At 37.7% G+C, this 15,589-nt stretch overlaps 1 protein-coding gene across 6 annotated transcripts in view; it reads right to left on the minus strand.

Annotated features, from left to right (window-relative positions):
* The window catches only part of ARHGAP21 (Rho GTPase activating protein 21), a 119,036-nt gene that overhangs the window by 21,557 nt on the left and 81,890 nt on the right, over positions 1-15,589 (minus strand). For 5 of the 6 annotated variants that reach the window (XM_055805115.1, XM_055805114.1, XM_055805116.1 and 2 more), the window contains one exon: positions 5,615-7,565. In XM_055805115.1, coding sequence (XP_055661090.1) covers positions 5,615-7,565 — 1,951 coding nt within the window. Of the gene's footprint in view, positions 1-5,614; positions 7,566-9,064; positions 9,095-15,589 lie in introns of all 6 variants that reach the window. The other variant, XM_055805118.1, reaches the window with a different exon arrangement.

Consider the following 15,589-nt stretch of genomic DNA (forward strand, 5'->3'; position numbering starts at 1 on the left):
AAATGAACATCTGTCAGCTCTAATTTCTACTGCAGTTAGATTTTTATTTTCATAGTTTGGAACAGCTAGGCAATGACTTGTAAAAAAAAATCACAATGGCTGAGTATTTTCATATTCTTGACTACTAACAGTTTTTGCTAAATCTAAAGTTTCCTTAAAAAATGTCATATCAACCATCTGTATTCAGCCACCATTTGCCCTTAAGGTGTCCACCCATTCTGGGCTGATAAGCCACGATCTCCCCTGCTGAAATTTGAGGTTTTGAATTTGTTTCTGCCTGATGCTTATCTCTTACCACAAGGAGAAAACAGAATGATGGGTATAATCTTTCAATTATTTCTTCACTGCATATGAGAATATTTCTGGTTGTTTCCCTAACCTTTCCCTATTCCTACCATCCTAACCCTTTCCACAGTGTGTTGTGCAAGCATATCAATTTATTTTCTAGTTTCAAGAATATAACTGCATTCAGTATGTGTATGTTCACATTAATGTCTCCTGTACCAGAGTCTAAGCAGCCTACAGTGAGAAGCCTAAAGATGTAAGGGAAGGAGAGGAAAGGTATGGCATCTACTTCACTGAAAAAAGGTACACACCGATAAGGTAAACCTCTACTTCCAGCATCAGAAGAATGTCATCACTTGTACAATAAAGATGTCTGAAAAGTTTTAACTACTGCTGAGTGTATTAGAATGTTTCACCTCCTAATTCCTTAGTTAATTAAAAAAATAAAGTGTTTGCTAACAACAAAAAAAAGAATTAAAAAGATGGTTGAACAGAATTCATATGAAGCCAGCTAAATTTATCCTATCTGTTAATCAATGAGTACCCCAATAATTTTACTATGACAGAAGTTTGTAAAAAAAAAAAAAAAACAAAACAAAACAAAAAAAAAAACCACCAAAAAACTAGAACATAAAGAGTAATCTTTATTACTATGAGTAACATAGTTTTGAAAACTATGAGGATCGGCTCTTACAGCCAGGTGAAAAGCAGTCTGTCTGATTACGAGCACAGCAATGACCATGGTTGGTTTGCCTCTAGTAAGGGTAGAAGCAATAGAGAGATAAAACCATCAGTGGCGTGGAAAGGGGGAATAATCAAGATTAGCAGTCTGCTTGTCACTCTTACCACATTTATATCAGAAATTCAGTCAGTAGGAGACAGGTTTTAAAAAAGCCACACACACAAAAAGGGAGTAAATACCATGTAGTTACAGCTGTGAAACTCCTGGCAACCCTTCGATTAAATCAATACAGGCTATTAGATAACAAAATTGTATTACAGTACAGAAGACAATGTAGAAATTTATGGCGCACTTAAAATCACATTTGGCTCGGTGCTACTGTAAACTGTAAAGGGTAGGAGAATAGAAAGTACCAACATTAAATATCACATATTCTTGTCCTGTTCTTATACCTTTCCTTATGTATCAGTTTCAGCCAGAGAGAGGACACTCACCTAATTTTTACAACACTTTGGTGTTATCAAAGTCTGGTCAAATATTTTTATCTGGCTAATTTTCTCTCATTTATTCACAAATTAATAGTGGAATGAACTGACCTAAATTTTTTCTAGGGTAAGGATGTACTAGATAGATATTTTAAAAAATGGGATCACACCTCTGAGGAAAAGTCTTCATATTTATCTGATGCTAATTCATGCCTAAAAGAAAAGCTTGTAGTAGGATGACCATAAATTTGTTTGATTTGCAAAAAAAGTTTAGCCTAAATAAACATCATCATCTTCAAGTCTAAGTATTTTAAAATATATCCATTTAAAATTAATTTTCATGTCATAACCCACTGTGAAGTTGGAAATAGCATTCACCCAGTAGTAATGGCCGAAGCACTATATCAAAACAGTTTCTGCATTTCACTCATATGGGTAATTCATTCAACTCAATTATCCTTTTTTTTTTAATTGTTTTTGACTCTACAATAAATGGTGTAAGAAAGAAAAAAATAGTTTCAAGATAGCTGCCAATCTCTGACATGCATACTAGACACCTGTGTCTAAGAAATCTATTAGAAGAACTATAATCTGAACTCACCTTTACTTCACAGTTACAAAAATGTTAAGTAGCATTCTAATTTCCATCCCAGTGCAGGTTAACACATCCAAAATTACCCAGTACATCAGAAATTTATCATTTGCCCTTCTCTAAACAGAGAAATTGTGTACAGATTACAAATCTGAAAAAACATGCATTAAACACCACAGTTGCTAATACCATCATAGAGATAATGGCACATCTACTAGTCTAGAGAAGAGGTGAGACCATTTCTGGGTAAAAAGAGTAACCTTTCATTAGACTAACTAGTACAGTTTGAAACAGTAGAGAGCAATTCAAGAACTAAGCCCTTCTTTGGACCTGAAACAGAAACAGCAGCTTTACAAGCTAACCACAATACCCTGCATTTAGTAGCTCAAGTACTGAATGCTGCAGCAGCAAGGTACATTTTTCTGTAAAACTGGCAGCTTCCTCATTCCCCCAAGAATATCTGCTTACCTGAAGAAGAGCCTGAGCACTACTATCTTGCCTCACTTTTTCAAATAAATCAATTTCTCCTATAAAAGATACTACATTTACGTACTAGGTTTGCTCTCAACAGATCTCTCATTTATATTAGCAAATGCAAACCAAATTTTCATCTCCCTGCTTCAGAACAGCCTTTTGTGAAAGTACTACTGGTAAAATGCAGTTCTTCAGCAACCCACCATAACCCCTGCAAGAATGCCATGAACAAGCCTGCCATAAACCTTGCCATAAACAAGCTCCATGGCAGCTCTGCTTGGATTTGTGTTTGGGGTGCAGGGCTCCATGCTACTTACAGAGCTAAAATCATCCTGATCATGTACATTCTCAGGAGCAGGTTAGTCACAAAATACTGCTGCAGAAGCCAACTGTTCCTGGCTTAATTTCTACTGAAATACGGTCTGGCCGTTATCTACTACTTTTAATGAGTATAAAGTGGTAACAAAAATAAACACACCATGAAGTATTTAAAATGGCAATAATATGTAACCTTGGAAGATATTTCTTCCCCTCAAATTTATTTTTTACACTACTCCAAAGCTCTACTGCACAAATAACTTCAGTAAGTGCATTTATGAACTGAACCACATCTAATAAAACCCAATACTGAAACGATTATGTGTTGATGTAAACATAAAGGAAGCAGTGAGGTTGCCAACACCAAGGTATGTCTTTAAATAAAGTAACGTCCTCTCAATCATGGGGGGGTAGTGGTGGTGGTGGTGGGAACAGATATGGGGATGGGGCATGGATGGACATTCAAACCCAAACACAAAACAGAAAAATCCAAGCCCTTTTCCTTCAGAAGAGTTCAACAGCCTAAAACTCAGTTTCAAAGTAGACCTAGGGTTTTACTGAAAAGCCTTTAAGTAAGGCTTTTAACAAGTGAAGCTGTAATTAAGACATGATAGAGGAACAAGCAAAGTTAGAATCGTGCATATTAATTCTAATTTCAGGAGATGCCCACTTTTAATGACATTTGATGCTTTTCCTATTCAGAGAGGGTTATTCCATCTTCAAGGTGCTGAGACGGTAGTGGAAATTTTCCACAGCACCTGTACCAGCACAAGAATATTTTGCTAACAACTCGCCACAAGTACTGGGCAGCACACGCACTAGCAGCCCCACTTTTTAATATTTCTGGAGTATTCAAGAGAATTCAGTCCAAGAGGCTAAGGAGCTCGTAAGAATTCACACAATCCCATGTGGTGTTATGCCCAGAAGCTGCAATGGAGAGTTACAACTTTGTTTTGTCTTAACTGCTCAGCTGCTACCAGAACGTAGCACAATTGCCATGTTTAAAGGCTTTTTTGAACTTTAATCAAAACATTTCTCTAAAACCTGGAAGCAAGGCACATCAGTAAGAGCTTATGGCAAATCTTTGTCAAAATCAAGATATAGAAGACGCTGGGCTTGACGTTGACAATCTTGATCTGACTTTTACACGACACTTAAATTATACAGGATTAGTAAACTCCCAGCAAGCACTCCCAAGTGAGTACAAATACCACACATAAATCAAGTGCCCAACATTGATTTTAAGCGTAGTATTAAAAACACATGCACAAGGACCGGTTGCATGCCTCAGAAACTTGTACTAATCCTTGAGGAAAGATCAACAGGATCTAAAGAAGAATCCAAAATTACACTGGATACTGATGCATCCAGTAATAATAATAATAAAAAAAAATCTACACAACTACCACTGCAAAAGGAAAACCCAATATAAAAACCATCTGCTAGCTCAGAAAGCATTTTTGTTATGTCTTAACAAAATTACGTCAAAAAAACAAAATTACTTTACCTTTTCTATGATTTCCATTCTTCAGTGCACACAAACTTTCTTCACTATTTTTGGTCATTTACTTTAAACTAATAGCAGATATTATAATTCTAGGGGGGGGGGGGAAATCACCGTTGCAGATCGACAATAGAAGACAATTGTGATAATGAATCTAACAAGGTATCTAATTCCCTTAACCTAATGTGTAAAGAAACTGAAGAGTATTAAGAATTGTTTTTCACATAGATGAGTTTGAGAATCAAAATTCAGTATTTTCTAAATACTCCTTATACTAAATTCAAGAACATATAGATGGGTATAAATCAACCCAGATGGGAAAATGGTACACAGACACTTAGACCCCAAAGGATTAAACAGCTGCAACAAAAGAAAATTCAACTCAACAACAGTGGGGCAAAGACAACACAGGCATTGACTACTTGAGTAGAACAGAAATGCTCTGCCACTGAAACTCTCTTCAGCAGATGACTCCAATTCCTTACATATTCAAAACTGGATTTTAGTTGGGGGGCTTTTCTGCTACTTACAATCTTTTCATGAGTTCCTTCCTCTTTTCTTCCACATTATCTCAAAAGTCCAGCCCCCTTCCTATAAAATCCCTGTAATTCCAACCCTGTTTGTGTGACAGCCCATAGGCACATCTTTTTGCCTCCTCCTGCTTCCACAAACCTTTTAATTCATATCCACATTAGCATCTTTACTTGCAAATTCACTTCATTCTGCTGCTACCCTTTCACCTGAAACAGTTTTCCTCTATCCCATATCCGTCTCAGAAAGCTTTCATCTCACCTATTCAGCTGACAAACTTCTGTCCACAAATCACCCTTATACAGATTTGCATCTGTATTCTCTTTTCTGGATTCCAAATAGTTTTACTTCTCTAGTATAAAATGTAACTGAAAGGTGCTGCAAACATTAGTTGCCCATATACTTAACATCAGAGCATTATGTGGAGTGATAACCAGATGCAGTTATATAATGTAACTTCTCCAGAGCATTAAGGAAAATTCTAGAAATATATGAAATCACTGTACTTTTTTTTTTTTTTTAAACACAGATCCTTCAGGACTCCAAACAAAACGGAACATTTTTTCCTCCACTGAACAGTATTTCTAGTTTTACCAACCTAGTATTACTCTAGATGAGAAAAGAGTCCCCGTGCCTCTCAACCTCAGGGTTTATAGAAACAGCAATCAGCTACCTAGCATGGTGCACTCCATCATCTTTAACAGAGAAAAGCATTTGATGTACATTGGAACAGTTTAACTCACCAATAAATGGAATAGAAGCCAAGGAGTCACCAGGTGGGCTGGAACCTGATGCTTTCCTTTCTTCTATTCTTTTTATGTGCACTTCTCTCCGAGCATCATTAGGCAACCAACAGGTAGTGTCCGAGGCTGCCTCTTGGTCATTTACAGCAAGGATGTAGGACTGATGCCGCAAAGGCTGTGGAGTTTGGTGGCCAGAAGGTGATTTGTCCCGCATGACCACTGTGTCTTTGTCATTTTCCTGAATATCTGTTTGCAGAATTTCAGGCTCATGGCCATCTTCCCTTTCGAAATCATGAATCTTTTGTCTGATGGAACCATCTACATTGTCAGAGGTAGTTGAACTGTCACTTGTTGGCTGAACAAGTTTGGCGGAAGCTGGAGACAGAGAGGAGGGTTGGATGGTTTTGCTAGTCTCTGTTTTGTGATCTGGGGCACCTTCTGCTCGGATCCTTGACTGTTGGTTTAACAGACCACTCTGATGCAAGTGATTTACTGTTCTTTGGTCTTTGCTGGCAATAGCATCCAGGCCCTGATTAAGGGGAAACGATGGTTTTGCTGCATAGGGAGCAGAGTTCTTCAAACAGCTACTTTTAGAACTTCTAGCTGGTGTGAGAGACAATCTCTCTTGTGAAACAGTTGTAGGTTTTGGACCCCCCCCAGGAGTTTGCAAATCTCGAGAAGGCTGTAACATTTTTATATCTGGTGGAACTTTCTGAAAATGAGAACCAGGCAGAGAAGCTCTGCTACCAGTTCTCCTGTTGTCTGAAATATAAGCACTCTGAGTCATAGAAAAATTTTGACCTCGAAGGGACATATGAAATGCATGCTGTCTAGATCTCTCATAAATACCTCGCCGATCATCTTGTTCTGTAAACCCTGTCCATTTGTAAGTCTTTCTCCTATCTCCATTGGTATCTGCAATCAGATTCTCAGAATGAAAATTTTCTAGCACTTCACCCTGTTTGCTGAGATAATCCCATGACCGAGCCCTATGATTCCTCGCATTAACTGAGGGTGAAGTCAGAGTATCTTGTGAAGCACTTCGTGGCCACTCTTTCATCAGTACAGGATCTTCAAGTCTCTCCTGGGATACACTTCTCTGCCGGATCTGAACAGACTGTGGAACCCTGTCGTGAGAGGTGCTCCTGCGCCGTACCTGTGAAGCAGTGCGATTTGGCACCACTTGATTATAATCAGTTGTATTTTGAGAAGCTGCTCTTAAACTATCTAACCTTTCCTGTATTGTTCGGGAGCCATACATGTGCATGCGCCTATTATCAATGTACTCTTTGTAGGTTTTATAGGTCTTCCAGTCTATATGCTGGTGGGAGGTTGGAGAACTATAATGGTTAGTAGAGATAGTGGGCGAGTCTGTGGCTTGAGCAGGAGGTCTAGTGCTTGGGATTCCTTCTGGACATACTACATAATTTGAAGCTTTACTTAGTGTTCCACTTGGATCAACTGGCCTCGTAATTGGAGTCTGGGGAAGTACAATGGCAGTGGACACTGAAGATGGTGGTGACGTGGTCCGTGCTTTTAGACTGGTTTGATCTTTTAAGCCATATCTTACTTCCTCTGTCCTGTGTGATGGACCAGCATGATTATTTCTACAAGATGGCAAATCTACAGCCTTCTCAGAAGGCACAATAACAGTCCTTACAGTTTCATTGCAAACACACACAGCTGTATTTGATTTTGCAATGTCTGTTGGTGATGGAGGCACTTGTATTTCCATTCTGTAGGCCCTCTCTGGCTGTGTCAGTGCCCGTACTGGTCTACTGACTTGCTGCTTCCCCAGCGAGAAATCAGAAGATAGCTTGTCGCTAGCTTGTGCCGTAACAGAAGCTGTGGATGTCAGGCGTGGATAACATATTGGCGGTGGTTCGGGTATGTTGTGGGCATTACCACTGTAGGCTTCATTGCCTTTCAGGTAGGCGTCTTGGGAATAGGCCTGTGGAGAGAAGATTAAGTGAGTATTCAGTAGTGAGGGAGACAGAAAAGTTCACCATGTAGCATCTGCATGATCACGCTTCAAAAGAGGGAACACAAGTACAAAATCTACACTATCTGTGATACTGAATGTTAGTTTAAAAGATAAAAACAGCATTCCATCCCCTTAGCAAGCAGAAACAGAACAAGCAAAATCATTACATACATTCGCTCCCTCAACAATTAAAAAACTAAACTGATCACCACATCTAGGAAATACTGCAGGTAGAGCTCTGAGACAGGTTTCCCAAAATGCATGAGCGCAAAACACAGTATTTTTCTCCCCCTTAATTTTGCTTTCTATCATGATGCTTCACACATTCTTCCCATTAAAGCTTCAAATTGCTGGAAACCAATTTCTCAGCAACTGACAGGTTAAAATGCTGCGTAACAAATTCAGCTAGCACTAGAAAATTCTCTATTCACTTAGGGTGTAAAAGAACTCTGTTGACTTAATGTAGTACATATGAAAAGTACACCCAGACAGACATACACATACTCCTCTAAGACATCTTCTACATAAAAGCTACCATTCCTAAACATAAAATGAATTAATTGAAGCAATAACATGTTTCTTGATGTTGAGAGCCAACAACCCGTAAGTCATCTTACATTTTACAGGAGACAGCCAGTACATGGTACACAAATCTTAATGAAAAAATATTAGTAATATTTAACATTCTTAACTTCAAGGTACAAACAGTATGAAAATTCACACAGTCCACACACTATTAAAACAGGAAATAAAATCTCACATTAATTTCCCTAGTGCATTGATTTGCACCTTTATGTTTAAGAGCCTGACTCCTGAGAAAAAATGGTTATATTACTTAATATGTTTTTGTAGCCTTTTAGAAAAGCAGCGTTTGTCATTGTGAAATAAACAGAACATTCAAAATAATAAATCAATGAGAAGCATACAGCATACTTATAAAATATCCTATTATTGAAAAACTTCAGCATGACTTTGTTCAGTTTAAACATAATGAACTGAAGAGCCAAAACAGAGCCTGCCAATGCAACAGAAGATTAAAGCAATTTCTCAGGGCTTTTACACACTTAGGCGTGGTATCGTATCACAGTGTTTCCTGTCCAAATCATAACATGCTCAATTCCAGAATATCAATGTGCCCTGTCTTAACACTAGACAGGTTATAAAAGCCCAAAAGCAGCCATAAAAATAATATAGAGCAAAGTACAGAGGAGGGCGAGGCATTTACAATACTGCTGCAACATTATACCGAGCATTAGTGAAGTGCAAAATATTAAAGCACGCTGATAGAAAACCGACCAAATAACACAGGCACAAACCACAAATTAGGAGAGTAGCATTATGAAGAAAATTCAGCTCAGACTAGCTCATTTCCAAGAAACTTGCTGTTTCATATTCTTGCTTCTCACAAATCATTAAGAAAAACATGCCTTACAAAAACAGAGAAATGGCTACTGTACATTTCTTACCAGTGCTGTGACATCCTTTGTAAACTGCAGCTGGCAGAAAACGGGAAAACACAGTAAAAGCTGCTTACAGATGTAAAGACTGAATTATCTTGTCATATTGATGTTGAATACAGAAAGCTAAAAATACAACTACACTGATTTCACTGGAAGGTACCAACAGAGGTAAAGGGCAGTAGAGCATAAAAAAAAATAACTTTACCCTCCTTGTGAGCACGTCCATCTCAGGCTTTTCTCTGCTGCTCACATTTATCCTCTACCCTTACAGAAAGCAATATACATTTGTGCCATTTTGCCTTGGTGCATCCCTACAGCTGCCTGCAGAGAGCTCTGGCTCTATGCAACAAGACTTCCCTTCCACTACAGCAACATTACTGTCTCATTTCCCCTGGGCTGCTACCATCCCTGCTTCCTGGTGACGAAACAACAGCTTTATTATGCGTTTAAAACAGCACACCCCTTCCCCACATATATCTGACCATGACCACAAGCTGTCAGCTGACTGCAGCTGCTTTCACGCTGTACATCTGAAATTAGAGGAATGATGCTGCAGAAACACTCTGCTCATGTGATTTCTATTTTTTTTCCTCCACTCATAGTAAAAATCAAGCCAGGTTTCCACTGGCACATTTAATGGAGGGAAGATACACACAAAGATAAGTATTTCTAAATCTTTAAATAAATACAGCTATTTAAGATCTTGATAGGCTGTAAGAATTTAAAAAAAAAATATTGGAAAAGATGGTGAAGACCCAGAAAACAGACAGAGCAAGAGATTACTGGCATGCAAGACAAACAAAAACAATCACCCCCTGCCAATCATAAAACAATTAATAATTCATACAGCCGATAAAAGTTAAAAACCTGCACACACTACACCAATATAAAATACACTGCATTTATGGTTTTGTAAAACATGCCCCTGACAAACAATGCTTCATTGACTTTGACAGCAGAAAAGCTACATTCCAAAACTGGTGTGATTTGATCATAGCGGAAGACTACAAATGAGTATAAAAATCAGTTCTCAGCTCTTGACAAAATTTATCACCTATATTAAAATATGTTCTTCAGAAGACAGTCCAAAATGAGATCAGCTAGGCTTTCTCCTCCCTATGCCCAGTAATGGGTATGCTTCCACAACTGCAGCAAGTATATCCCAACAGACAGACTGCCAGTTCTCAGTAAGACAGAGGCTGTGAAATTATCTCTGATAACACACACTGCAGCCTATCAAAAATGAAAAACATGCCAGACCTAGCCTTGATTGTTTTTCCTTTCAATCTGGCCATAAAATGCTAGGGGCACAGAAATGGGAAAGGGTGAAACAGTGATTCTGTTCCCAGCTCCGCCCTGTCCCCCTGGGTTGCCCTGCTTGTTCCAAGCACATCAATGGTAGATAAGCCTGACCAGTCTCTGCCACAGAATGCCCTTAAGCTGCCCTCAACACCAGATTTACCGCCCTTAACAGCAATAAACGTGGATGTTGAGGCCAAGGCATTTAGACTACTGTGGGATGCACTTTATCCCTTGTGGGTAACATCCCTGTAAATTGACTAGCGTAACATTTATGTCCTGGTTTAGCAAAGCATCGGAGGGAAGCTGCCAGGCAAAGAAAGTACCTGTTCTCTGCTGTCCCATGCACAGCTCTTCAACTGAAACACAAATTCAGCTGAGGAGCAAAACCCAGAGATAATAATAACAATAAAAAAAAAAAAATCGACTGACTTCACTGAAACAAAGCTAAACTTTCTTCCAAGAAAGAAGTTTATAAATAGGGGCTGTGACATTTCCACAATGAATATGTAGTATATTTGTTTCATAGTTCTGATTAAGGGCCTACAGAGAAATACTGATGCTTACAAAGAAATGTATGGATCTGTTCTGAATGACACATTATCAACCTTTTTACTATGAAATATTTCAATTGCTTTAAGCAGAAGGTGATGGTTAAATTTTTAGAAGAAGTTTAGAAACTAAAAAAATGTGAAGTACAGCAATATATTTATTAGTGTTCATCCACTATTTTAACACTTAACATATTTTGCAACTATATATAAAACACAGTTTGACTATTAATCTCTTCTCCCTTTAGTTCCTCAAATGATCTATTACGTGGAAGTACTACCTTGGTCTCTAAGTGATTGCAGCAGAGGATATACTCACAAAAAAGCCATTAGGGTATGGCTGAAATGTAAGTCTTTAAAAAGCCCTAAAAATAAAAAAGCCTTCCAACAAAAAAACCAAAAAAAAACCAAAAAACCAAACCACAAAAAAGCAACCTTTTTTTTTTTTAATATCCAGATGAGCAATGCTCCTGATTCAGACACCAGCCAAGGCACTCAAATTCCTACAGGAGCTGAGTACTTGGCAGTTATTCAGAAGTTCCAACATGACTGAAAAATCAGTCTTGACGCTTTATGAGCTCTCTCCCACCTTCTCAAAACAAAAGCAGTTATGGTAAGGTTACCACATAAATATAATAATTTACAGTGACATTAACAGCTTTGATGGATAACAACTCTGCAACAATTATTAAAAGAAAATTGCAGTGCTTACAGCAAGAACTCAGCTTGTTTCCAATTACTGGGTACAATTTCTTCCCCACCTTGCAATCTGGTTTCATTTGCACAAGTTTGCAAACTCCTATGGTAAACAATTAACTTCTTACTGGAAATTTGTATAAACATTAGTATATTATGGGTTTAACTGGTAAGGTTTAACCTTCATGCTGTATGATACGCAAAATCAATTTTAAGCAAATAAAGCATTCTACAAGGTATTTTATTAACCCTCTAAAATTCAGCTGAAGGGTTTTGCTCACATTTCTTCCCACTTGCTTGTATGCCCATTGATGTTAGAATAATAACAGCTTAACACACAATGATTCCTCTTAGTAAGAATCATGGTGAAACCCTGCACTTTCAAGAGCTTGAACCAACCATGTTCTACACCCCTTAGTAAAAATCCATAAAGCATGTAGGCATATGCTTCACTACACTTCACTAAACCATGAATAACAACACTGATTTCAACCGAACTAGCAAAATTGGAGGTGTTTTGATGAATCAGAAGCTAATGCGCCCAGCACCTTGCAAGACTGAGCTTGAGGCATTCCTCCTTTCTTCTCCAACTAGTGTGGCTTTAGATTGTGTTTCTTTACTAATAAATTCTTCTCTTCCCTGGTACTAACTTATTCTCACATTTAGCATGAGTATGGCAACTGCACAAGAGAAAAGGGTTTTCAGCTGTCTTGAAAGGAAACATTTTCTAGTTATAGTTTGCTCTGGCAAGAATGGCAGTAATACTGCTCAACTGGTTTTATTTTACTCTGAGACACACAGCAAACATTATGGTCAGATAACATTATTTGAAAAAAACAAGCAAAACACAACCAAACAACAAAAAAACCCATACAAACAACAAAAAAACCAACCCCAAACCATGCACACCCTTTCTTCCCAATGGCAGCAAAATTTTAGTGTATAAAATTTAATGCCTTAAGCCCAAGAAATTTGATTTCTAAATACAAGCTGTGTAAGAGACTTTCTTGCAAATATCAGTCTAAATCAAGGTGAGGAAGGCTGATGCATATGTTAGAAAATACCATTTACGATGTTAGATAACAAAGCTTAAGTCTCTTCTTCTAGGCCCCTACATCTTCACACCACACCCCTCCCTCCGTTGTACCTGCTGCCAAAGCTTTAATATTAACCTCTCTGCACATCGGTAACTGTGTCAGTACAAAATCTGAAAGTAAACAAATAGTCCAAGACTCTGGACTAAATTACAACTACTTATGAAAACATCTCTATTTATTACAAGTAAAGGAAATTAAAATAGTCCACAGTTTGCCAATGAAGCAGCCATGTTGCTCCATTAGGTCTGATGCAGTTGGATGGGGAAAAAAAAGGCAATATTGTTAAAGCTGACTGTGGGCAGACCTGTAATCAGAGACATGAGGTTACTGGGGCATATAAAAATCTAGAATAAATTTCCTTACTTAAGTTATTTTTCTTTTTTCTAGCACATCACTGGCAATTTCAGGATACTACAAGGCCTCAAGAGCTGCCAATTTACACAAAAATTCTAAGTATCAGAAATGACAAAGCAGCAAACTCTTATGCCCAGATCTCCCAATATACTGAAAGTTTCAATATGACCTAACTAGAAAAAAAGAAAACCAGAAAAGACATGCTTCAATCGACTTTCGGTTGCTTTCCTGGTCATTCCTATCTGGGATTTTTTTGTTCCCCTACTACCTGTGACAAGAGAAACATTTCTGTTCAAACATGGTCAACTTTCAGTTAGCAAAACACAGTTTCATGGTCTGTAATTTTAAGGAAAGATTAAGATGCAAATGAAAAGATACACGAAGAGGGAACTAAACGTATTTTATTAGATATCAGGAAGAAATTCTTCACTGTGAGGCTGGTGAGGCACTGGCACAGGTTGCCCAGAGAAGCTGTGGATGCCCCGTCCCTGGCAGTGCTCAAGGCCAGGCTGGATGGGGCTTTGAGCAACCTGGTCTGGTGGAAGGTGTCCCTGCCCATGGCCGGGAGGTTGGAACTGGATGATCTTTAAGGTCCCTTCCAGCCCAAACCATTCTGTGATTCTGTGACTCTTTTATCAAAAACATACAGTAGTAAAGAGCCCTCTTTTACTTCCATATCTACCATTATTTACAGAATGCCCAAGAAAATCTTTTTAAATAAAACTACACAGAGACCTCTCTGGTATGCTAAGGCATGTTTCAACAAATTTGTGCGCTACTAAAATTTAATGGTGACAACACCTACGACTAGAAGTAACCTACTACCTTTTGCAGCAATTCTTGAGGAAATTATTTTCTTTTAAACTTATTTGAAATGAAACTGCCGGAAGTAGGATAAAAGGAAAGAAACCTTTGAGTGGGTAGTGAAGGAAGTGCTAGAAAATGAAAGATGAAAAATCTGGATAACTTACCTACTGTGTTTTTCTATATACATGTAAACAAAGTCAATACGCATATTTAAAAATATTTACATGAAAGAAACACTATGTATGAACATTAATATGCTACATTGTAAGTAACCTTCCAAAGGAAGGGTTCCAATGTATGTAGATCATATTAAAGATGCAATTTTTAAAAGAGTGATATTTTCAAGTGCCTGATACTTAGAAATTCCGTGACTTGTAAGCTATGTTCTTCTTCACATACACAGGGAATGATTAGCAAACACATAAATTCCAATATGAACATACCTTGAAAAAAATGGTCCAAAATTCACACTGAGGACACCCTAACATATACACCTTAGACATTACAAAGTCTATTGACAAGAGTCATAACAAGGCTCATCTGTAAACAGCTTAGCAATTTCCATTTTATTCTCTTGGGAGCACCTTTACATTCAATATTTTCTGTGTAGCACATAAAGCTTTTGAATGACTTAAAAGCGTCACAATTTTAACAACTTACTAGTATTAAATTTTTTATTCAAAGGCTACAAAACAGCAATGATTCCATTAAATACACTTGAGAAAAGGAACTGTCTGAAGCTGACCTAAATATGTCTTCCCATTTGTATGAAGTCAGCATACTAAAATCTACAAGATGCCAAAATTTTATCAAAAAAGGTTGAGACTGTTACAGAAATTGTATATAGGTACATCAAATTTGAAACACTGAGGAGAACATAATATAGTAATAATCCTCCTCATGGTCTCAAAATGTTTATATACTTACAAATGTTTCCAAATTATCAAGAGATTATTTTAAGTAAACTAATCTCAAATTTGAGGAGGAGCATGAGAAAACCCAACACATTTGTAGTTGTCTAGAGTTCAATCTTTTGTCATGGACCTCTAGAGATGTTTTAAATATCCTTTCCCCAGTCCCCAAAGTGACATTTCCAAGATCGTGCCAGTGAACGAACTAACTGATACTGCTTCCAGTAATGGCAGATTTCACATGTAATTAATTCCCTTCTCAGCAAGCAGTGTGCACATGCCACACAGGGTGAGGACCTATGGACTGGACCGCTTCATTGTTCCCATTGATGAATAGTTTTAAAGCCCTGTTTTCAGGAAATTCAACATACCAAGAGGTTCACAGACATATATGGATATTTCTGAAGACTAAACTCAAGGTTTATAAATAGCAAAGGACAGAAATAAAGCACGGTGCTCTTTATGTAGTTAACCTAGCAATCAGTTACCACCACATGTACTTGGCAGTCTATTCCTATAAAACTTACCACAACCAGCATCATTCCTGAATATAACAAAACTATTTTAACCTCACTGTGGTATATAAATCTCTCATTAGTTCCTACTACAATATCTAGTAGTGCTTCGAGTTCTTTTATTTTTACAGCGTACCAGTATTTAACATCAACAGTTTACAACTGATACCATCTGAAGATATTTACAGGGCAATTTATGACATATGCAAAGAAAACAACTAAAATTGTTAACATACTATAATAACTTACGTAACACAAATTCATTGACAAAACTATGCTTTTCTTCTATTAATACCTATTA

This window comes from Falco peregrinus, chromosome 5 (genome assembly GCF_023634155.1).
Source record: "Falco peregrinus isolate bFalPer1 chromosome 5, bFalPer1.pri, whole genome shotgun sequence".
Classification (NCBI taxonomy): domain Eukaryota; kingdom Metazoa; phylum Chordata; class Aves; order Falconiformes; family Falconidae; genus Falco; species Falco peregrinus.